The 22,052-nt window shown below is 56.2% G+C and overlaps 1 protein-coding gene across 2 annotated transcripts; it reads right to left on the bottom strand.

Annotated features, from left to right (window-relative positions):
• Positions 1-554: 554 nt before the first annotated feature.
• On the bottom strand, positions 555-21,016 carry WNT11 (Wnt family member 11). 2 transcript variants are annotated; one of them, XM_081153858.1, is made up of 6 exons: positions 20,742-21,016; positions 16,781-16,959; positions 10,272-10,507; positions 8,313-8,590; positions 5,195-5,487; positions 555-1,255 (listed from the first exon to the last, which is right to left on the bottom strand). In XM_081153858.1, the coding sequence occupies exons 2-6, from the start codon at positions 16,861-16,863 to the stop codon at positions 1,081-1,083; spliced, it is 1,065 nt and encodes a 354-aa protein (XP_081009984.1). In that variant the 5' UTR covers positions 16,864-16,959; positions 20,742-21,016; the 3' UTR covers positions 555-1,080. The 2 variants fall into 2 exon arrangements, with proteins under 2 accessions (XP_081009984.1, XP_081009985.1); XM_081153859.1 differs by lacking the exon at positions 20,742-21,016 and adding an exon at positions 19,051-19,197.
• Between the last annotated feature and the right edge of the window lie 1,036 nt (positions 21,017-22,052).

Here is a 22,052-nt window from a genome sequence, read left to right as displayed (position 1 = left end):
CCTTAATCTCCACTACCCCGTTTTACAAATAGAGAAACCGAGGCCTAAGGAGAGGAGAAGTCTTCCCCACGGTCACACAGAGAAACCACGGGTTTAGCTGGAACCTAAGTCTGTGTCCCCAGCTCCCCCTGGCTTGGGTTTTCCCTTGAAGCTAGCTTAGCTGGTCTGACGACATGGCCAGGCTGTGTGCGTCTGCGTGTGTGTCCCTGAGGAACAAAGAATCTGCCAGCTGGGTTTATGTTTCAAGACGTCTGTCCTCACCCTTGACCAAGAGATCTTACAGGGAGACTAGGGCCAGAGCCCCAGAGCCGGGTGGGATGTGGTGGGGGGGCAGGGACATCAATCAGAAGCCGCCTCGCCTGGAAACCGGAGAGCCCAGGCCAGCGCCAGGATTTTCTGAGCTTTCTTGAGGAAGCCAGAGACTGCAGGGGAGGGCTGGGGTTCTCTCAGCATTTATTTCATACAGCTGTTTAAAAAGCTTGTTTAAAATATAGATCATTATATATATATATTTATATATATAAAATATATAAAGAGGAATTGAGGCAAGCCACCCCAAAGGAAAAGCTATGTTTTATAAATATTTCTGTAGCTCCCACATCCCAGAGGAAGAAAAAACAAAACAAAATATTTACAACCCAAGCTAGTGGTTCCATGTGGTGGGCCCAGCAGGCTCGACCCTGAGGGCCTGGGGGGTCTCAAGGGCTGGGCCTGCAGAACACTCTGTGAGGGCAGGCAGACCCTCCTTCCTTCCCAGGAGGCTGGTGATCTGGCTGTGAAAGGTCAAGTCCATACCAGTCTTGCCAATCCCATGCCTCTGGCTTCTTAGACCAGACTGGAAGGCAGCAAGTGGGCACTCCAGAGCTCAGGCTGCCAGGTTATTTTTAATCTTGTCAGTTTCCTTTGATGTCCCGGCCCTCCTTCTGTTCCTGGTGGCTTCCAAGTGGAAGCACAAACTGCCTCCAATGCCTGGCATCTGGAATTCACAAGCAAAAATCCACGGGGTGTCTCCAGGCCCCTTGGTGGACCTCGGCAGGCCTTTGAGGGTCCCCAGGAGCTCCCAGAGGCGCAGGGCAGGCCTCACTTGCAGACGTAGCGCTCCACTGTACGCTCACACCTGCGGCAGGTGACATAGCAGCACCAGTGGTACTTGCAATGGCACCGCTCGACCACGCGGTCTGTGTAGGGATTGTAGCCGCGTCCACAGCACATGAGGTCGCAGCTGTCACTGCCCTGGGATGTCTTGTTGCATTGCCTGGAAAGGAGGGGAGGAGAGGCTAATGAGCGCGTCTGCCACACCCAGCCCCACACTCCCAGCCCGGCAGCCCACAGCCTCCCCCACCGTGGGGTGGTTACAGACTCAGTCCCTCGTGGAAGGTGTCTTGGTCTTCAGGACTTTGAAATAATCCTCTTCCCAAGGGTGCTTCTCACTTTTCCCTGTATTTCTAATAGGCATTTATCAAAATGATGGAGGTGTTTTACTTTTTTCCTATTTCTTCCACTTCTCAATACTCAAAGGAGCCTCAAATCACTCTAATAATCTTATCTTCATATTTAATCTTGAATTATAATGTAACAAATGTAAAGACTTTTCCTTTTTAGGCTCCCAGGAAAAATTCTGAAACAGACAAAATGGCACTGGATCTGAACAAAGTGAGCACCTGGCTTTTTGTTCATTGAGAGAGAGGGTCTGTCATCCATGTGCTCCCTCTGTGCCAGGTGTTTCTCTCCAGTATTTTATCTTATTGGAGGCATGCAGGGTCCTTGGGTCGGTGGAATTATTATGCCCATTTTACAGATGGAAACAGGCTCAGTGAATGAAGGGCCGAGGCCTATTTGGGTCTCACAGGAGTCTGTGGATAAGCAGAGCTTGAGCTCGCAGGCCCTGAAACTAAGTCCAGTGCATACTCTCCCCACCCTGAAGGGCAGAGAATCCAGGGCTGCATTTATTCCTGAATCACTCATGTGGGAGAAGACATTGAAGGTCCCTATAAAACCCAAATATCCTTCTGCTGCTGTCAGTTCTTCTGTCTAGTGAAGAATCATCTGTTCAGGTTGGCAGTTCCTTTAGCAAGGGCAGGGATGCCATTATGGGACACAGCTGGGTCCCACAGCCATGTGGACTGAGGAATCCCAGAATGTCTGAGATGCACAAGCCTTAGAGATGACGAATTCAACCCTCATTATTTCCTGATGGGGAAACTGAGGCACAGAATGGGGAGGGGACTTGCACAAGGTCACACAGGGTGAGCATGGGGCCTGTGAGAGTTTAGGAAGGCCTCCTGGAGGAGGAAGAGTCATCTAGGCCATTTTATGAAAGATGAGTAGGAATCTAAGATGGAGAGGAGGGGAAAGGGTGTTGGGGGCACAGAGAACAAACAGCCTGACTGATCTAATAGGAGTGAGAGAAGAGATGGAAGGGGTAGAGCTGGAGGCAGGGAGGCCAGGGAGGAGGTGGGCGGCAGCTGAGTAAGAGAGGCCAAGGCCTGAGCTGGGAACAGACCATGGGGTAACAAGGAGGGTGGCAGCTTGGGGAAGAGTCAGGAGGTGACAATGATCTGCATGTGGGGGCTGCAAGCAGTGCCAGGCAGGAGGCAGGAGGGAACAGCAGGAAGAACACCTGTCTCAGAGCCAGAGAGACCTGGGTTCAAACGCCAGCTCTGCCCCTACTGGCTGTGTGACTTAAGGCAAGTCATTTAACCTTTCTGGGCTTTGTTTATTCACTCAACACCATTGGTCCCCCTCAGCCTTATCCTGAAGGAAGGGTGGTAGGAAAGGGGTAGAGTTCATTTTTATTCTGGATCCCTGACACACAGTGTTTAAAAACTTGGCCTCCAAGTTTTTAAACTTGGCCTCTGAGATAGACAGAGCTTGAGATGGTGCCTGGGAGGGGGAATTTGGGCAGGTGGGGCCTGGAGAAAGGATCATGGCCCCAAGGAAGACTACTGGGACACCTGGCTTCCAGGCAACAAGTGGTACAGGCCATGAGGGGGCAGGTTTCAGGGGCACAGGGGCCTCCGGAAGACATGACCAGAGCGCTGGGGTTTGGAATACTGACTGCTGAAGAGGCCTCAGTTCACCAGGCTGGACCTGAGGAGGGAATCTTCCCCTGTGAGGGGGCCAGCCCCTGGAGAGGTGCCACCTGTGCACATGCTTTTTACATCCAACTCTCTGCACCCCCAAATCCCCTAACCTAATAAAGCTTACATTTTCCCTCCTCCAGGAAGCCTTCCTTGATGCCCAGATTGGGGTCAGGGTCCCTCTGGGCTCCCCTCATCCTTGGGCTTCCCTCTGTCACAGTCTGAGCACTTGATGTCTCTCCACCTCCTCAGCACTTGCAAGAGCTTCATGTAATGAGTGTGAGGAGTGTCTGTGGTTGTAAGCTACTGAGATATTGGGGCTGTTTGTTACTGCAGAAAATGCTAACTAATACAGATGTCTGCAAAGGCCCATCCCCAAAACAATGCTGAGAATTGAGCATGGCAGGAAACCTGGGGCAGGGGAGGCATTGTGAGAAAGCAAGGAAGGCAGCTGGTGCTATGGAATGGGGCCTCATCAGTAGTTTGGGGGAAAATCCTAGGGGTAGAGTGAGGGGAGCTGAGAAAGAAGAGGCCTGGAAGCCTGGTGGGTGGGAAGAGGGGAGGGGAAACTGCCCTTAATGAGCCCTTCCCATGGGACTGACACTGCCTAGCACAGAGGAGCTGCTCCTTAAGTATAATTCGAGATTGCTCAGCAACCCTCCCAGGTATGTGGTAAAGACCCCATTGTGCAGACGGCAAGACTGAGCCTCAGTGAAGGGATTACTCAAGGTCCAATAGCCAGGAAGCTATCCTTTCCCAACACACACACACACACACACACACACACACACACACACACACACACGGCCCGCCATGGATCCAGGGAGACCCTCTCTTTGCTCTGGGGTCCTTGATAGGCTTCCCACAGCCCCTCTGGGTTCTAGAGTCCTCCTCTCCCACCCCATCCTCATCATACCCACCCTGACTACCTCACTCCTTCCCGTCTCCCTGGCCTGACCTGGTTCCATCTTCACTCTGCCTGACCCCCTCAATCTGGCCTCCAGATGGGAACCTGGGCCTCCTCACAGAGTCTGCTGCCCTAGCCTGTGAAGACAGAGCCCCCCAAACTAGCCCCCCTCTCCTGGAGACAGGAACGTGGGCTGCGGAGGAAGCAAATGCTGGCTGGGCACCAACTATGTGCCAAACACATTCTCAGACACCCTCACTCTGGTTCAATATTCTTTTAACCCCGCAGAACACTCATTTTGTGGAATGCTATTAGGGGCTCCTTAATAAAAGAGTTCCACAGCCAAACACCTCTGGGAAACACAGCTTAGACAGATCCTTTACTGTGGGATTCCTCCGAGCCTTTAATATGTTCTCGGGCCTTGTGAATCGCCTGAAAATTTCCCAAATGACTATGAGTGTGGAACTGTTTCTGTTACAGCGTCTCAGGACTGGCTTCCTCCAGAACTATCTCTGGAAAATGGTGCTCCCCACCAGCCCTGCCTGGCACACAGTAGGCCTGCAGTTATCACTGGCTCCCTCCCTCTCTCCTATGCTAGGTCAGCTTCAGCAGCCAGGATGGGGCCAGCTGTAGGGACCTCAGCCTGGCTCTGAAACTGGGGCCCAGGGGGAGAGAGTTGGGGCCCAGGGGGTGGGTGCATGCATGTGGGGGGGCATAGGACCACTATCTCTCCAGAGAATGCAGGCAGACCTCTGGAAAGTGGCTGCCCTAGTTCTGCCTCCACTCTGGGCACACTTCCTGTGTCACTGTGGGCTGGCTACTACCCCCACCTCCCCTTGTGCCTCAGGTCCTCATTTGTCCAGTGAGCAAGTTGTATGACATTTATCTTTCACTCACTCATCTGGCAAACATTTACTGAGGCAAGTCTCTGTCAGTGCCTCTTTCCATCTGTCTCCCCAACCAGAAGGAAGGTGGGGTGGGGGCCTCTCAGCAGCCTCCATTCCTGAGGGGCCCCTGCCTTGGCGAGATGCACAACAGCCATCCCCAGAAGCTCTGCCAGCATTCCTGGGGCCACCTCCCTCGACTGGGCAGAGACTCTATTCCCCAAATGCCAACTGAGGCCTGGCTGTGTGCCTGGCCCTGAGCTGGGGCAGGGCACGTGCAAGTAGCGGCCCCCTCCTGCCAGGATGGGTAGCGGCCCCCTCACCTGTCTTGTGTCCCGTGGGAGCCCACCTTCTCGTTCTTCATGCAGAAGTCAGGTGAGCTCTGCAGATAGACAAGCTCCGAGTCCTTCACAGGCCGAATGTCCAAGTCCTTGGGCACCAAGTGCTTGCGGGTGCCCATGGGTCTGTGCACTACCTTGGTGGCCGACAGGTAGCGGGTCTTCAAGTCAGTGGCCACATCCCGAAGCTCCTGCAGCCCCTTCCAGCAGGTGCGGATGGAGCAAGAGCCAGATACCCCATGGCACTTACACTTCATCTCCAGAGAGGCGCGCAGAGCCTGCGGACAGGGGAGGGCGTCGGGCTGGGTGGCCAGGGCCCCTTCCCTGGCCTGCCCTGGGACCCTGTGCCCCACTCCCCCAATCCCAGCCACCCACCCACCCCATGCTGGGTGCTTTAAGGGAGTCATTGCCTGCCTGCAAGACCTCAAGTGACAGGGTTTTTTGCTCTAAAGCTGGGGCGTGTTGTAGGTCTTCAGCTCTTCCTCCAAACTGGGAGGCAGCTGAGAGGGGCAGGAAAGAGTGGCATTTGCAGGATAATGGATGCCATTTATACACCTACTGTAGAACAAGTGCTCTATCTAACACATAATATGACTTAGTCATCACCACAGCCCTGGGAGGTCTCATTATGTCCCCCATTATAAAAAGAGGAAATGAGGGCTCAGACAGGCTAAGTCTCAGGCACAAGGTTGCACAGCCGGGAAATCTTAAAGCTGGGATTTGAACCCAGGTCTGAGGGTGATTCCAAAAGCCTGGCTTTTAATTGTCCACACTTTTTCTCTCACACAAAACTGGGACTCACTAAGCGTTTGCTGGAAAAAAGGGAGGGAAGAGAAGGAAGGGAGGGAGGGAGGGAGGCAGGGAGGGAGGAAGAGAGGAAGAGAGGGGAGAGAGACAGGCGGTGAGTACATGGGGGTGCTCCCTGGCCTGGCTGACCCTTTCCCTCTGCTGCCAGCGCTCCTGCCAGGTGACCCTCAGCAAGCCACTTTACCACTCAGTGCCTCTGTCTTGCTAGGTACAGAGTCAACACATAATTGTCACCTTACTTAGTCATAAGAATTCAATGAAATGACATATATGAAAGGGTTTTGTGAACTATAAAATTTAAAACAATATTGGTTTTGAAAAACCAGTCTAAGTAATAATTTGGTAGAGTGGGGAGGCTTGGGCTTTGGGGCTTGGAGAGACTCTGGCCCTGGCTTTGGAAGTAACTCTGCCCTACCACCTTCCCTGGGCCTCAGTTTCCCAGTATGAACCTGAGGGGCATGAATTAGATCCTTTCAGTTCTGCCCTTTAACCCACACTTTTTTGCATACAGGACTCAGATCCATGGGCTGGCCCTCCTGCCTGCCCTGTGCAGACAGCTGCAAGGCTCATGGGTCCCCTGGGCCTACCTCCTGCATCAAAAAGATGGGGAAACTGAGGCACAGAGAGGGCAGGGACTTGCCCAGAATCACTTGGTGAGTTAGTGAGGGCACTGGTCAAGGTCCCAGGGTTCCTTCCCCCTCACTGGTGCCAGGAAGTGGGGACTGAGGGAGTCCATTTGGGTATAAAATCTGGAATTGGCTCAGTGAAGCCTGTGGAGAGCTCAGGAATGAAGTGAACCCCACTGCAGGGCACGTTCAGCCTCCAAAGGTGGGAGGTACGTCTGAATCATCAAGGAAAGGTACTCTGTGTCCAGCTCCTCAGCTCAGCTGTGTGCCCGCACTGAACACATTGTACCTGAGATGCCATTTGCCCCTCACAGGCCCTCTGCTTGGGGGAGGGGGATCACTCTTTTTTGCAGATGGCCCCAGAGAGGCCAGCTCTTGGCATCAGAGCCCCAGTGGTAAGTCCAATGTGCACCTGGCTGAGAATCCCGGTCGGACCAAGTGGAGGGAGGCAATGGCTGTGCCCTAGGCAGCATGAGGTTTGGGTCTGGCTGTGGTTGGGAGAGGGGCTGGGTTCTTGGACTGGGGCCTGGGTAAGGGGTTCCCGCTGAGTTTCCAAGGATGGGAGGCAGGCCCCAGGGATAGGAGGTTGGAGTACTGGGTTCTTGGCCAGGCTCTGCTACAGACCTACAGTGTGACTTGGCCTCAGTTTCCCCAAATGTCCAAAGGTGGCCTGAACAACCTAGAATCCTTATCCGAGGGAGACCAGTGGGACAGAAAGGTGAGGACATGGAAACCTCTGGACTTGGAGTCCCACAGACCTGGGCTCCATCGCGCATCATGTCCTTGGTTAAGCCACCTCAGCTCTTTGTGCCTCACTTGGTGCCTCTGTAAAATGGGGCTCACAGGGCTGCAAGGAGGAGGCCATGAGATGCCATCTGCAGCCAACACCCTGCCCCTCAGGACCCCGCTATCTATCTGTAAGAAGAGATAGCAGCACCTCCTCACAGGTGGTTTGTGGACCACAGGAGAGAAAACTCATCAAGCATCCAACACAGTGTCTGGCACACAGATTGGTATAAAGGTGGTGTTTTTTATAATTGTCAAAAAATAAAAAGGCCCACTCATTCACTCACCCAATCTTTTGTGGAATAACGTGTGTGAGGAATTAAGGAATAATTGATAACAGATGTTGGGGGAAACTGTGTTTTGGAGGTTAGGGTGGGTCTTGGAGCCAGGAGGAAGTCCCCATTAGATCCCAGGAGGCGACTCCTTAAGCTAAGGCTCGGTTGCCCCACAGCCCTCTCCATGTCTCTTCCCACACCCAGCCTTGGCCCAGAGCCCCAGAGGAAGAGCCCATAGGGACTCAAGAGCACCAAACCCTCCATTGTATAGATGGGAACAACTGAGGCCACAGAGGAAGTGATTTGCACACAGAGCCAATTGCCAGAGCCAAGGTGGTAACTCAGAGCTCCTGACTCCTAACTCAGTGCTCCTTCTTCTCATCCAACACTCTCCAACCCAATCCCAGTGGACCCCCTGGAGGAGGAGGAGCCGGCAAGCCCCAAGCAGCTGGAGAGGGAAGAGCTGGGGAAGGCCGGGAGCACATCAGTGTGGGTGTATCAGGGCCCGTCCCACTCCCCCGCCACCCCCTCCATCAGGGCACACTGGGTGGCCTTTTCTGGCCATTGGCACAAGTACAACCATCTGGGGTGGGTGGGGTGGGTGGTTACCTGTCTCCCCACTTCACTGTTGTGTAGACGCATCAGTTTATTGGCTTGGGATCCTGTTTTTTTCACCTTCATAGGAGCATCGGAAAACTTGGCCCCCATGAGGAGCCCGTAGCTGAGGTTGTCCGCACATCCTCCCCAGCGGTTCCCGGGCCCGGGTGGCTCACCTGGGACAGGGCCGCAGGAGCAGCCAGGCAGGTCGCCGGAGGTGCAGGCCCGGGCGATGGCGTGGCTGATGGCGGCTGCTGACAGCGCGTACACGAAGGCGGACTCCCGGGTCCCTGTGGGAAGGTGCAGGTCAGCCACGTGGGGTGACCCGAGGATAGCACCCCTAGCCCAGGCCTGAGGGCCTCCTCCTGGGCCCCTACCTGCTTCTGTGAGGTCAGCTGGGGACAGGGGCTGCAAGCAGGGTAGAGCAGGTGGAGGACAGAGCTTGGGCCATTAATCTCTCACTCCCACATTCTCCCACAAATACGCTAGCTGACTTGCACACTCAGGCACACACTCACACAGGCCAGCAGAGCCCCACATGCACACAGGCACACCCTCAGCCCTACACACTCATGCTCCTGTGCTTGTCCCTGCCCACCCTGCACCCAGTGTTAGGGGCTGCGTTAGAGAAATGAAGGCTCTGTCCCTGAGCTCTGCAAAGTGCTCATGACCTGAGGGGCAAGATGAGTGTGCGAAGAGCCTGCTGTGTGTTCAAATGTGTCCCCCAAAAGATCTGCTCAAGTCTTGACTCTTCATACCTGTGAATGTGACCTTATTTAGAAATAGGGTCTTTGCAGGTATAACTGAGTTAAGATGAAGTCATACTGGATCAAGGTGGACCCTAATCCAATGACTGGTGTCCTTAGAGGAAGAGAGAATTTCGGAATCAGAGACACAGAGAGGGAGCTACAGAGGCAGAGATTAGAGTGATGCTGCTACAAGCCAAGAAACAATAAGGACCACCAGCTACCGCCTGAAGCTAACAAGAGGCTGGGAAGATCCTCCCCTGGCACCTTCAGAGCGAGCACAGCCCTGCCTACACCTTGATCTCAGACTTCCAGCCTCCAGAACTGTGAGACCACACATATCTGCTGTTTGAACCACCCCTCAGCCCCTAGTTTGTGGAACTTCGTTACTGCAACCCAAGCAAATGGAGCCCAATGTGCCTCGGTTGTGTGGTGCCTTGGCCTTGGGTCCGAGCTCTGACCGCATCTCTTTACAAGAAAATTACTTTCCCTTCTCAAGCCTCAGTTTCCTTAACTGTGGAATGGGGGTGAGAATATCTGCCTCACAGGCTGGCTCTAGAGTTCAGCTAATTTGGGAAGAAAGGAAGCTTTGTCAAGTGCTGCACAAACATTAGCCCTTACTGTGCAAAGCATAGAGTAGATCCATTTGGGCATTTCTGCCCATACAAAGCCTCTCTATTGTACACACAATCCCAGAAGCCACCCCAGAAGCCACCTCCTCCAGGAAGTCTTCTCCACAGATGTTCTTTAGTCTGTACATCACTGTGCATCTTGCGGCAGCTTCAATCGGCATGGTCTAGAATTATCTGTGAACACCGGTCTGCCCCAAGGGTGGGTTCCATCATATTCTTGTTCCATAGTCTCCCTCACCCCCAAGAGCCTCCCTGGCGTCATTCTTGCCTTCCTTCATGCATTAGCATATGCGTGCATTTGTGCTGTCATTCAGGCCCCCTGCACTGGCATATTCACTCGCCATGTGTTCATTCATGCATCGTTCATGCCTAAATACCCAGATCTATGATTAATTCACCCATCCATCCATCCTCGCCTCTAACCTTCTGTGTATCCATCTATCACCCATCTATTCACTCCTTCACCCATCACATATCCATCCATCCATCCACCCATGAATTCACCCACCTATCTAAACACATATGTTAATGCCTGAATTCACCCATCCCCACCTGCATTCCGCAGGCCTCAGCAGCCTCTGCTGGCTCCCTACCTCTCTCCAGGTCAAGCAGGTAGTTGGGGGCCAGCTCAATGGAAGAGCAGTTCCAGCGCATGTCCGAGAAGGCCCTGCGGCAGGCCTTCATGACCTCGCGGGCGGCGTGCACCACGGTGTGCATGAGCTCCAGGTTGCTGCGGCACAGCTGCACCTGCGCAGACACCAGGCCCTCCAGCTGCTTGCAGTGCTGCGTCTGGTTCAGAGCCAGGGCTGCCGGCGTCTTGGACAGGGCCCTGTGCGAGGCCAAAAGGCAGCAGCAATGAGAGGAAAGACAGGGCGTGAAGGGCTGTGTTGCCTCCACCTGTCCTCCTGGCCCCCGCCTCTCCTCAGTGGGCCCCAGAGCCTTTGCTGGAAGGAGCCAGGAAACCAAGAAGCAAAGCACCGTCCCCACCAGAAATATGGCTCCTCCTTCCTCCCTCTGTGACCTTGGGCACATCATTGTCCCTTTCTTGGCCTCAGGCTGTCATTCATAACATAGGATCACAACCTCCATCCTACCTAAGCTTTATTATAATTCCACTAGCAATAAACAATTTTACAGTTTGAAAGGTACTCGCATCCATTGTGTTTATTTAGTTCTCCCACAGCTATGAATTATTCCTCCTTATTTAACATTCCTTCAACGCTGAGCACTCACTATGTGCCAGCCACCATGTTAAGTGCTAGATTTTTATAATCATCATCATAAGAACACACATTATGAATTAAGCATTTACTAGGTGCACAACATGAGTTAGGAGCCTTCCGTCATTGCTTTATTTAATTTTTAAACTCATTTATCAGACTATAAAGTCCCACACACAAGGGATTGCTATTAAAGGATTAAAGAGCCACTCATTCTGTGAGAAAACAGACTTAGCCATTAACTTGCTGTGTGACCTTAGATAAATCACTGTCTCTCTGGGCCTCAGTGTCTGTACCTATACATATATTTCCCAGAATGGATTCCAGTCCAGTGAGACACTCTGAAAAAAGGGACCCACGGTCAAACATATTTAGGAAACATGATATTCTATGTCCCTGAGAAGTGCTGCAGCAAAGCAACAAGCTTGGCTTTGTTTAACTCATCTACTGAGCACAAGGCCCTTTGAAGAGTGCTGACTGCAGCCGTGCTTTGGGAAACACTGGCCTAGGGGGTCTCTATGAACCCTGGTGATGCTATAGGACCTAAGAACTTCCAGATCCTGGACCTAGGCACTAGGATTCCAAGACCTGAGGACCACGGGTCCATCCTGGATCTCCCTTTCTCTCAGGCCTTCTCCGAGGAGCAGACTGCCTCAGGCAACACACTTCCTCTAGGTGAAGGCTAGAGAAACCCATGGCCGTAAAGGGATTCATGTAGACTAGCCCCTTGCCCTCAATAACTCAGCACAGATCCTAGGGGGACATCCCCACTCCCAACTCATGAGCAGGGAAATGTGTGCTATACCTGGATGCCAGCGTCCAGCACACAGAGCAGATCTCAGGCACTGTTTCTTGATCCCAGCTGAACTATCTGTTCCTACCTGGCCTTTTGAGCCACTGAGGCCCACCAAAGCTGGTACACCTCGGGAACCTGTCGTCTAAATTCCTGCAGCCAGTACTGGATGGACCGTGTCCACACAGAGGCAGAGGCCATCCCTCAGCTGTGACCCCTCCACCTCCACCTGGCAGACACTGTCCATACAAGTGGCTCCAGTCTAGAGAGCCTCTGACTTCATGCCTCATCCCATTCTCGCAACACCCAGAGAGGTGAGCCTGGACAAGATTATTACCACTGCTTTGTACAGAGAAGGACACTGAGGACACCCAGTGCCTGTGTGCTTGGCCTCTCCCTGACACCATCCTCTTACAAACCTGGCTGGCTTCCCCTTCTCGGGTCCCTATTCTGCTGGGCTGGGGGCCCTCCATACTCAGCTGTCCTGAGCCCCTCTGCCCTTCACCTTGCCCAGCTTTCTTCTTTCCCTTCTGAGTCAGTTTTCTGTTTCACAACGGGTAGATTTACATGAGATACACCAGAAAGCCCCAGTATAGTACTGAGCATGCAATGGACACTCAAGCCATGTGGGCTGCCTCCCTCCCAGGTCTTATCCCTGTGCTCCTGCTCAGGCCAAGAAGTGGGGTAAAATGAGCCCAGCCTTTCCTGGGAGCTCAGTTCAGGCAATTCCTGAATGCCCAGCGCTGTGGCTCCCAAGGAGGTGCGCTCCATGCTCCTGCTGCCTGGGGATGCGGGGCCACTCTGGATCTCAGCCTGCTCATCTCTAAAGTCATCAAGCATCCACTTCCCCAGCCAATGGTGAGAGAAGGTGCTATGAGGGACACTACAGTGAGGATGTCCCCATACAAGGCTCAGGTTGCCCAGGTGGGTGGTGGACAAATAGGAAATGGTCTGGAGGCTACTGGTGGGCACAGGATGGGGGCTGGGAGCTGCTGGAGAGAGTGCCTGTGAGGTGTGGAGGGGGAGGATAGCCCACAGGAGTGTGCAGGCTGGGAGATCGGGAGGCGGGAGGCAGTGGATTCCACTCCCAAGGAGGGAGATTCGGTCATCTGGTAATTAGTGGTAATGACCGTATCTAACTAAGTCCCCCTTGGGGAGGTAATCAAGGATTAGGGCGGAGGCGGGGGAGTTACCCGTCTGGACATCTCCACCGCTTGCCTCACTGCAGCAGACCCTTAATTGAAAACATTTTGGTTTGTCTGGGGGTGGGGGCATGGGGGAGAGGGTGGAAGAGAGGACAGGAGGGAACAGAGAGTTCACAGGCAAGGCCTGTGCCAAGGGTGCTGCTGGGGTGGCCCAGGTCTTTTCATTTGGGAGTTGGGGTTCTCCTGAGAATGTCTGGGGGGCAGAGACCTGGGTTTTAGTTCCAGCTCAGCTGCTCACCCATTATGTCCCCACCCATTGTGTAAGTGGGGACACTGAGGCCCAGAGAAGGGCATGGCTTGCCCAGATGGGTACATGGCCAATCAGAGGCAGAGCCGAGCTATAATCTAGGCCTCCCAGATTCCAGGTTAGGGCTCTTTCACTCCCATTTTGGAAATGAAACTGAGGCTCAGAGAGGCTAAAGTGACTTACTCGCCTGAGGCCTGGCTCGTGCTAGGGAACTTGCAGAGCTCAGGCTGGGACCCAGGTCTCCCAACTCCAGTCTGGGGCTCCTTCCACCTACTCTGCAGCAGCTCTGTGCCTTCTGGAGACCCCTGGGACTCTTCCTTGAGAGGCCTGAGCTCTGAGTGAGCAGCAGGCTTGAGGCTGCCCAGGGAAGGTGGAGTGGCCTTTATGGGTCCTCCCAGCTACCCTGGACCTTTTCCCTCGCTGACAGCCTCAGAGGTTCACAGGAGGCTGGAACCACTCTCCCCTGCCCCCCACCCCCACCCCACCCAGGGCAGCAAGAAAAGGTCCTCACACATTGTTGGTCTGAGAATCTCCCAGCACCTGACTTGGGTGAGAGGTGAGGTAGTAGAGGGGTCCCCCAAGTTATTTCTGGTCAGCTGCTTCCATAAGCTGCCAGGCTCTGTCCCCCTTTCCCTTATCTTTCGTCCCACCAGGAAACTCAGGCTGAGTCCCAGGTGCCCAACAGGTGGGCATTCCAGGTCACTCAGTCACATCTGGTTTCAGTTCCTGTGTCAAATGGCCCTTTTATCTTTAGCACACTTTCCCAAATCCAGGGTAGCAGGTCCCCTAGGGCAACCCCAGGTGAGCTGAGCCTTCCTGGATGAGTCCCCATTCTCCCACTTGCACTGTACACATCCCTGTTCCCAACTGTCCTGTGGCTGCCTGCGACCAACAAGCCACAGAGCCAGAAACCCTAACTTCAAATCATGCCTCTGCTGCCTATTAGCTATGGCAGCCTGTTAGAGACTCTCCGTGCCTCCATTTCCTCTTGTTTAATGGGGGTGATAGCACAGCCCATCTCAAATGGTGGTTGGGAAATTTAAATGAAACAGTTACATGAAGTACTTAGAACTGTGCCGGGCTTATAGCAAGGCCATATACAGTTGACCCTTGAACAAGTTTGGGGTTAGGGGTACCAACCACAGTCAAAAATCTGCTTATAACTTTTGACTCCCCAAAAACTTAACTTGTCCCTCAGTATCCATGGGGAATTGATTCCAGGACCCCTGTGGATAGCAAAATCCAGAGATGCTCAAATCTCCTACATAAAATGGCACAGATCAATGCATATAGTTGGCATCCATGGATTCCCAGCTGCGGATGGAAAACAGAACAGGTATTTATTGTACAGGTATTTATTGAAAAAAATCCATGTGTAAGTGGATCTATGCATTTCAAACCCGTGTTGTTCAAGGGTAAACTGTACTTACACACACACACACACATGCACACAATTGTTATTCCTAAACTCCACTCCTTCTCCTGCTTCCCCCTCTATCTTTAGCTCCAGCAAGAATTTAACTGCTGGAGGTTTGGCTTCATGGAGCCTGTCTGCTTGGGTTCCAATCCCACAGCCACTATTAACTAGCTGTGTGACCTTGGGTCAGTTACTTAACCTCTCTGTACCTTTGCTTCCTCATTTGTAAAGTGGTAGTGATAAGAATATCACCAACCTCATGGCTAAAGCTCTTGGAACAGAGTCTGGGATTTACTAGTAGGCTCCTTTAATTCCTTGTTTCCCTGTTTCTGCACGTACACAGCCCTGCCTCTATGCTTTTGTCTTGGTTGTTTCCCCTGCCTAGGGTGCTTGCTTTGCATTCCATCCTTGGCTGTAAAATCCTATCTATCCTTCAAAGCCCAGACCAAAGTCACCTATCCTAGGTGAGACTAACTGCACCTCCTCTGGGCTCCCACACTCCCTCTCTGAGGACTCAGCCCTAAGTCTACTTGGTGTTGTTTTTCTTACATGTCCACCTCCTCCAAGAGGTTAGGAGGTCCTTTAAGGCAGACACTGGGTTGTATCCATTTTTGTGGCAGCCTGAACTATGCAGTGGGGACAGCATGGATGTTGGGCTTAGCTAGCTACCTGTTCCAGGCCCTCCCCAGCCACATGTCAGCTTAGGGGCTGTGCAAGTCACACACTTCTCAGAGTCCTGGCTGTCCCACTGTAGCATGGGAATGATAGCAGTGTCCCTCACAACACTATAGAAGCAAGCTCAGCTCAGCCTGCACTGCTTTGCTCTTTAGCAAATCCTTTCCCTCTCTGGACCTCAGTTTATGTCTCTGTAAAATGGTGGTGGTGAGTGAGGAGGGCTTGGACTCCCTGATCAGAGGTTCCCACCAGCTAGGACGCTGCCAGGTACTGGCAGTAGAAGGAAAACTAATCAGGAGCAGCTGGGAGGCCGCTGAACCCAGGCTGCTTCTTGCAAACAAAAAATGCAGGAAGATGGGGTTCCCCTCTTGAATCACCAATTCATTGACAACTCAGCCCCAAAAGGGGCAATTGACCTCAAGACTATTTGCTGGTGGCCTGGCCACTGTAGCCTTGTCTCCCAGCTAATCCATGAACCTTCTTCACAGCCCCTCCCTAGCCACCATAGTCTGTCCCCTGCCTGTCTTATCTGCTCATGACTCCCCACCCCCTACCCCAAACTCCAGACTGTGTCCTGTCCTGGACTTGCCCACCACTCAGGGAGTCCTCCACTCGAAGTGCCAGCCTTCCCCTGTCCCCATCTGCCACACTCGCAGAGCCTCCTCAGGCTCAGCCTAGGGGCACTGCCCCTGAAAAATCTCTCCAGGGTTTCAAGTGTGTGTTTCCCACCAGGTGGCCTCCCCCACTCTGGGCCCCCACAGCGCCACCCAGCTCTCTCCAAGGCCCTTGGAGTTATTTACAGCCTGGGCTTATCTTTTCCAGTCCTGAGCGCAGCTCCTCCAGGAAGGGGCTGGGTTTGACTCCTCTCTCCACCCCTGCAGGGCCCACAGTGCTGCACAGAGCAGGCACTCCCTTCTGCTGGATGGAAGGGCACCTTTTTCTCCCACCTACCCCTCCATTAATCATTCCTAGCTAAAGGAATACCCTTCACATGTGCACAGCATCTGACAGTTTATGAGGTTCTTTCAAGAGCCGCTTCTCATCTGATCTGAGTGAGGTACAGATGCTTACTCTCCGTTGACAGAGGACATTGAGGCTCCCACAGGCTTCCCCAATGTCACTCAGCTGGAGAGGTCAGGACTGTTCCAGGACCTCCAACCAGGGTAAGGAGACTGACAAGGAAACGACACTGAGAAGGCCTCACGTGCAGGGCACGGGCCCTCTTGACTGCCCCTTGTCCCCGCTATCTTTTTTCATGTGCCCCCAGGGAGGTCGTGCGCAAACCCCAGCTGCCCAGGACAGGGTAATTCCCTCTCCCTCCACTCCCTGTCTCGCTCCTGCTTCATAACCTTTCCGGAGGTAAGGACAATATTTTGCAGAGAAGGGAAAGGAAGCTCAAGAAGAGCGGCTTGCCCATGGCTCTCAAGCCAACTTCTCCCAGGTCTGGGGCGCGCTTGCCCCATTCATGGGGCCCCTTACCGCTCCCCACCGCCCCCAACCGCTTAGCCCGGAGCCCGTCCGCGTGGACGTGGGGTCCCTACTTACAGCCACTTGATGCCATAGCACACGCCGGTCTGGAGCGCCAGGGCGAAGAGCAGCGCCTCGCAAACCTGCGGCCGCGCCCTCATGGTCGCGCGGCGGGCGCGCCCCGGGTCGCGCTCTGGGGGAGCCGCGCCGAAGCTGCAGCGCGCACGGCCACCGCCGCCCGTCCTCCCGTCGGCTGCCTGCGGTCGGGGAAAGCGGAGGCGGCGGGTTAGGGCGGCGCGCGGGGCTGGGGCCGTCGCGGGGACCCGGGGAGGGGGGCGTTTTATTCAAATTACAAAGGGGGTGGGGAGGGTCCGGGCCCCGGGAGGCCGAGCGCACCGCGAGCGTCACCTCCCGCCCGGCACGGACCTGGATTCAGCCAGAGCCTGGCTCGGATGAGGTGCCGCCCGAGCGCGGCCGAGGGCGTGGCCACCTAGCAGGACCCCCAGGCGCTTTGTGCCCCTGGGCTGGGACGGGAAAGGGACGACTGGACCAAGGACACCGGAGAGGCCCGGCCGAGAGCGGCGGGGAGACAGCGAGAGTTCGGAAGGACGCTCTGAGACCGAGACTGAAAGGCACTGAGCAGAGGGAGAAGCCGGGAGACGCACGGAGACGGGGAGGGACCGAAAGGAGAGGGTGAGGGGGTCCGGGCGGAGGCCGCGCGCGGGCCAAAGGAGAGATTCCGAGCCCAGAAACTGGTTTCTTATCTCCGCAGAAGCAATTATTATATTACGGCCCTGGTGATTCTCTTTTCCCACTCTGCCTCAGTTGACCCGTTCTGTATACTGGGGATACAATGGTGATTCGAATTGTGATAACGCTCGTTCACCTAACAGGATCGCATTTGCTCCTTCCAGCAACCCTGTGAGATAGGTACTGCCCCCATCTCAAAGATGAGAAGACTAAGGCCCAGAGATATGAAATGGGGTTGTTCAGCCCCAGTGAGCACATGCCCACACCTCGTGTTCTACTCCTACGTCTATTCGGTGTCCGGTGAGATCACGGGCTATGAGGAGCCAAGGACACGGAGGCTTGCTCTGGGCATCAGTTGCTCAGTCTGTGAAGGGGGGGATGAGAAATGGGATGGCAAAGGTCTTTGTGAGGGGAGGGCTGTTCAGGATGCCGGGTCTCCAAGTCCCTCTCCTGCCGTTCCCCTTAGGGGGGTCGGGTGGCGCCCAGGCGGGAGCCCAGGCTGGGCACAGAAAGCGCACCGGGCCAGAGCAATGCCGGCTCCCGCCGCCAGGCGGCGGCCTGGGCCCGCGGAGCAGCTGCTACCCCCTCCCTCCCGCAGGCCGTAGAACTGCTTTCTCCGGCTTTTTCTTTCTCTCCTTTTTTCCTTCCCTTCATTCTTGCCTCATTAACTCCCTTCCCAGCTTCTCCCAAATTTACCAACACCTAGCGTTCGCCTGGACACATTCACAGCCCCAGACCCTTTCCCCTGGGGAGGAGCAGAGACCACGGGGTTCCTTTCTAAGGGGTTGGGGAGTTGGAAAAAGGAGGTGCCCACCTTAGTGGGGGAGCTTGAGCAGCATGGAAGCGCGCTCATTTAAAGGTGTGAACGCGGACAAGCCTTCCACCGCCCCCAGCCTCAGTTTACCCCTCTATAAAAGCAAGGGACTGGACTTCTCGGCGCATCTCCTGAGGTCTTTCCGGCCGCCCAGCAGCCTGCAGGCGCCTGAGCTCCGCTCGGCCTCGGTCTCCACTGTTCCCTATACCCGTGTAGTATGTGCATGGACTTGTGCGCCTTAAACACACACAGATGTGAAGCACCCCCTGTTTTCTGGAGCCTTCCGCCCTAACCCAGAGGAAGGCAGGGAGAGAATCCAGAGTTAAATTTATATTCTCCTTCGCAGAGCCTCCCGCTAGGCGCCTAACACAGGCGCTGACTGCAAACAAGCGAGTCCAGGCCGGGGTCCCGGCGGGGCTCTCGGTGTAACTGAGCCCTCTCCTCCCACCCAGCCTGTATTCAAACCCTTTGTCTCACTGGCCTTGAAAGTTTACCACACTCCTGAGAACGAGAAAGATACCTGCTAGATATGGGGGAAGGGAAAGGACCAAACCTTCGGTCACTGTCCGTTCCGCGCCCCCCCCCCCCAAGCCCTTTCCAAAGTGTGGGCTTCCCTGCAGCCCCGCCCCCGGCGCCCAGCGTTCCAGGGTAGGAAGGGGGAAGGGGCTGTGGCGGAGGGAGGCGAGCGGAGACTCACGGCGGGGCACACGGGTGCAGCCCAACTTGCCCAGGGAGAGGAGGGGCGGCCCGGGTCACACAGCACGCGGGGACCCAGGCCTCCTACCCCAGCTCTTCCCGCGCTGCCCTGGTGGTCCCGGGCTTCTCACTGCGCTGCCTTAGCCAGTCGCGAGGGGAGGCAGCGCCTGGCGTGGGCTTCTGGGTGCTGACGGATTATTCCTGTCCTGTGTAAAGGCGTCCGGGACAGCCGCGCGGGCCGCTGGGTCACCCTCAGGGCGAACTTGCCTCCGGGAGCCCCCGGCCCGCCAGGGGGCGCTAAGTTGAGGTTCAAGGTAGGATAGGTGGCTGTCTCCAGGGCAGTGGGACTTTGGGCAAGTCCCCTCCTCTTCCTGAGTCCCAGTGACCCTGTCTGGGGATGGGATGTGGTGCAGCGTAAATTCCCTCTCAGTTCTAGTCGTCTCATGCGACATCCACTTGCCGCAGGCAGCCCCCACCTGCCCGACCCCTTGCTTTGGGCCTGGCGGCGAGCCTCCCGCGGTGCCAGGCGCATAGTGGGCCCGCCTCTAAGCTCGGTGTCTTTGGAGAGATAAGTGGTTTTTTCCCTCCTCCCACTGGGGATAAGGTCCAAGGTACCCCGCTGGTCGTGGGCGAGAAGCTAGACCGCCGGGCTGCGCACGCTCTGGGGCGCCGCGACCGCAGCAGCTGCAGCCCCGCTCCAGCAGGTGGTTATCAGTCCTGGGCTCTGGAAGTCCTTGGAAACCCCGCTTCCAGGGCGGCAGCCCCTCTGAGCCAAGTCGGCGGGGACACGCCGAGTCCCCCACCCGGGTGAGCCCGCGCTAGCGGGAGAGCCCGCACCGTGCGCCGGGCAGGGTGTCCACGCAGCGCGTCAGGTCGGCGCGGGCCGGGCCTGAAGCCTCAGGCTGCGCAGCTCGCGGAGCCGACCCCGCGAGCCGGTCACTCGGAGCGACCGCTTCAAGGTTACCTGCGAGGCGAGGCCCGCACCCCGACTTGGCCCGAGCTGCTCGAGCACCGAGAGCTGGGTCTGCTTCGCGGCGGACCACGCGCCCGGTTACCCGGGAGACCAGTTATTTTGGAAGTGGGAAGGGTGGGGTAGGGGAACTCGGGGTGCTACCGACTACCTGCTCCCCGAGCGCGACCCTGAGCGCCTAAGGACCTTGAGGGTTTGCAAGCACCTCAGCGCCAAGAGGTGGGAGGTGTGGGGCTCGCGCGAGAGCTCGGCCAGATGTTCGGGCGGTTCCAGATGTGCCTCACGGCGGGGACTGGACTCTCCTCCTCCCCACCCCCAGCCTGGAGCTCAGGTCTGTAAACAAACTCTCCGTCCTACCCCTTCTCGCCCCTTCTGGGACCGGGTCTCGAAGCGAGGCTTTCACCCGCACCCCGCAACTGGGTAGGAGCCGCCGCGGCTCTCTGCCTTCTGCCTCTCTCCAGCGCTGCCACACACCCTCCGCCGCAAGATCCAAGTCCCCCACCCCCGGGATGGCTCGGGCATGACCTCATCCGCGGGCCGGCTGGGCGGGAGGGGGTCGGGGGGGGCAGGGCCCGGAAGGCTCGCGCGGGCCGCAGGAACCGCACTGTCCGCCTCCATCGCTCACCCGCGGAGAGCCCGCGCCCGGCCGCGGGGCTGCGCTCCACCGGGGAATGCCTCGGAGTGCGCGGAGAGGTGCGGAGGGGGCTTGGCTTGCTCACCAGGCAGTGGGTGCCCGACGGGGACTCGGACGACCCCCGCCCAGCAGGTCCCTGCTGAGCCCCCGCCCGCTGCCCGCAGCCCCTACTCACCTCCGGAGGAGCCCCGAGTGGCCGGCTGCTCGGGCCGGCCGGGGAGCGGCGAGTGCGGCCCCCAGCGGACCGGAGCGCTCTTCGGGCTGGGCAGGGGGTGAGGGCGCCCTCTTGGCAAAGCCGTGGGAGAAGGGCACCCGCCGGGATCCTGGCAAGCCTCGGCCGGCTCAGGTCCCGCGGGGACTCTGGCGCGGATTCAGGCTGCTGTGGGCTCTCCTCCTCTCGCAGTGCCTGCGCTCGCCCGCGTTCCGCAGCTCTCCTCCTGGCGGGGCACGGTCTCCGGCGCGGGCCGCCCAAACTGCTTTATAAGGCGCGGGCAGCCGCTTTGATCCGCCCACGTCAGCGCGCAGAAACCCCACCGGGCGACTCCCGCCGCGCGGGGGGCGGGGGCGGGGTCCCCCCAGATGCCCGAGACCCGCCGCACCAGAGGTGCAGAGGACTCCGCACCCCGTTCAGTTACAAAGAGACTTACTAAACCTAGCTGGTGTTTACAAAGCACGCCGCGTGCAAACCTACTGCGTGCCCGCGGCGCGTGGGGCCCAGGTAAGGCAGTTTTCTAAAGCCTCGCAGCAAGCCGGCAAAGAACCTCTACACGTCTGGTTTAACAGAGGAGGGAGCCAAGGCTCAGAGGGAAGGCCCGCTCAGGCCCCTCCTGGAGCCCCGGGGGCATCACTAGGTGCTCGAACCCTGGACCTCAGTTACTCTCGGTGCTGGGGATCTCAGAGCCGCGCTGGCGCTCCAGTCCGTCTTTCCTGGGGCCATCTCTCAGGGCCTCTCAAGTTCCAGTTCTGCAAAAGGGATCAACAATCATGAGCTCTCTGCGGAGAAAGGAGGCGCAAGGGCTCTGCGCTGGAAAGCGCGCTGGAAACCTTAAGCACCAAGGAGGCAGGCGTCTGAGCCTCTGGGATGACTGTTGGGGAGCCCTTCTCGGCACCTTGTACCGGTCCCCAGGGAACTACCAGCGGAGGACTGGGTTTCAGAAGCTAAAGGGGACTGCAGAGGTGCTTCCTGCTGGGTGTAGACCTGGCTTAGCGCTGGCGCTGTTTCTGGGGCAACTTCCCTGGGACTGGTTGGGTGAGTGTCCATTGCCCTTAATCCCCCACCTTGACCTTCCTGGTTAAGGACACACATCCCTCCCCCTTTTTCTGGGTCAGGTGCTGGGGTTTCCATGGCTTCCATCACCCTCCAACCCCAGGAACCTCAATCCCAAGGATGATCTAGTAGGTGAAACAAACACTTAATGGAAAGGCGCTTGTCTCAGGTCCCCCAAGCCTCCTGGTACTCTTTTCCCCATTCTTTGCTGCTGCTTAT

Source organism: Miniopterus schreibersii (genome assembly GCF_964146895.1).
Source record: "Miniopterus schreibersii genome assembly, chromosome: 12".
Taxonomy (NCBI): domain Eukaryota; kingdom Metazoa; phylum Chordata; class Mammalia; order Chiroptera; family Miniopteridae; genus Miniopterus; species Miniopterus schreibersii.
The sequence above is the reverse complement of the archived record's forward strand: the minus strand, read 5'-3'. Positions and strand labels throughout refer to the sequence as shown.

Excerpts from the sequence above, each read along its gene's own strand:
- WNT11 (XM_081153858.1), bottom strand. The coding sequence starts at position 16,863 with ATGAGGGCGCGGCCGCAGGTTTGCGAGGCGCTGCTCTTCGCCCTGGCG. Across the intron at positions 5,488-8,312 it reads ACAGTGAAGTGGGGAGACAG|GCTCTGCGCGCCTCTCTGGA; the intron begins GTAACCACCCAC and ends CCCTGTCCGCAG. Across the intron at positions 1,256-5,194 it reads TCCCACGGGACACAAGACAG|GCAATGCAACAAGACATCCC; the intron begins GTGAGGGGGCCG and ends CCTCCTTTCCAG.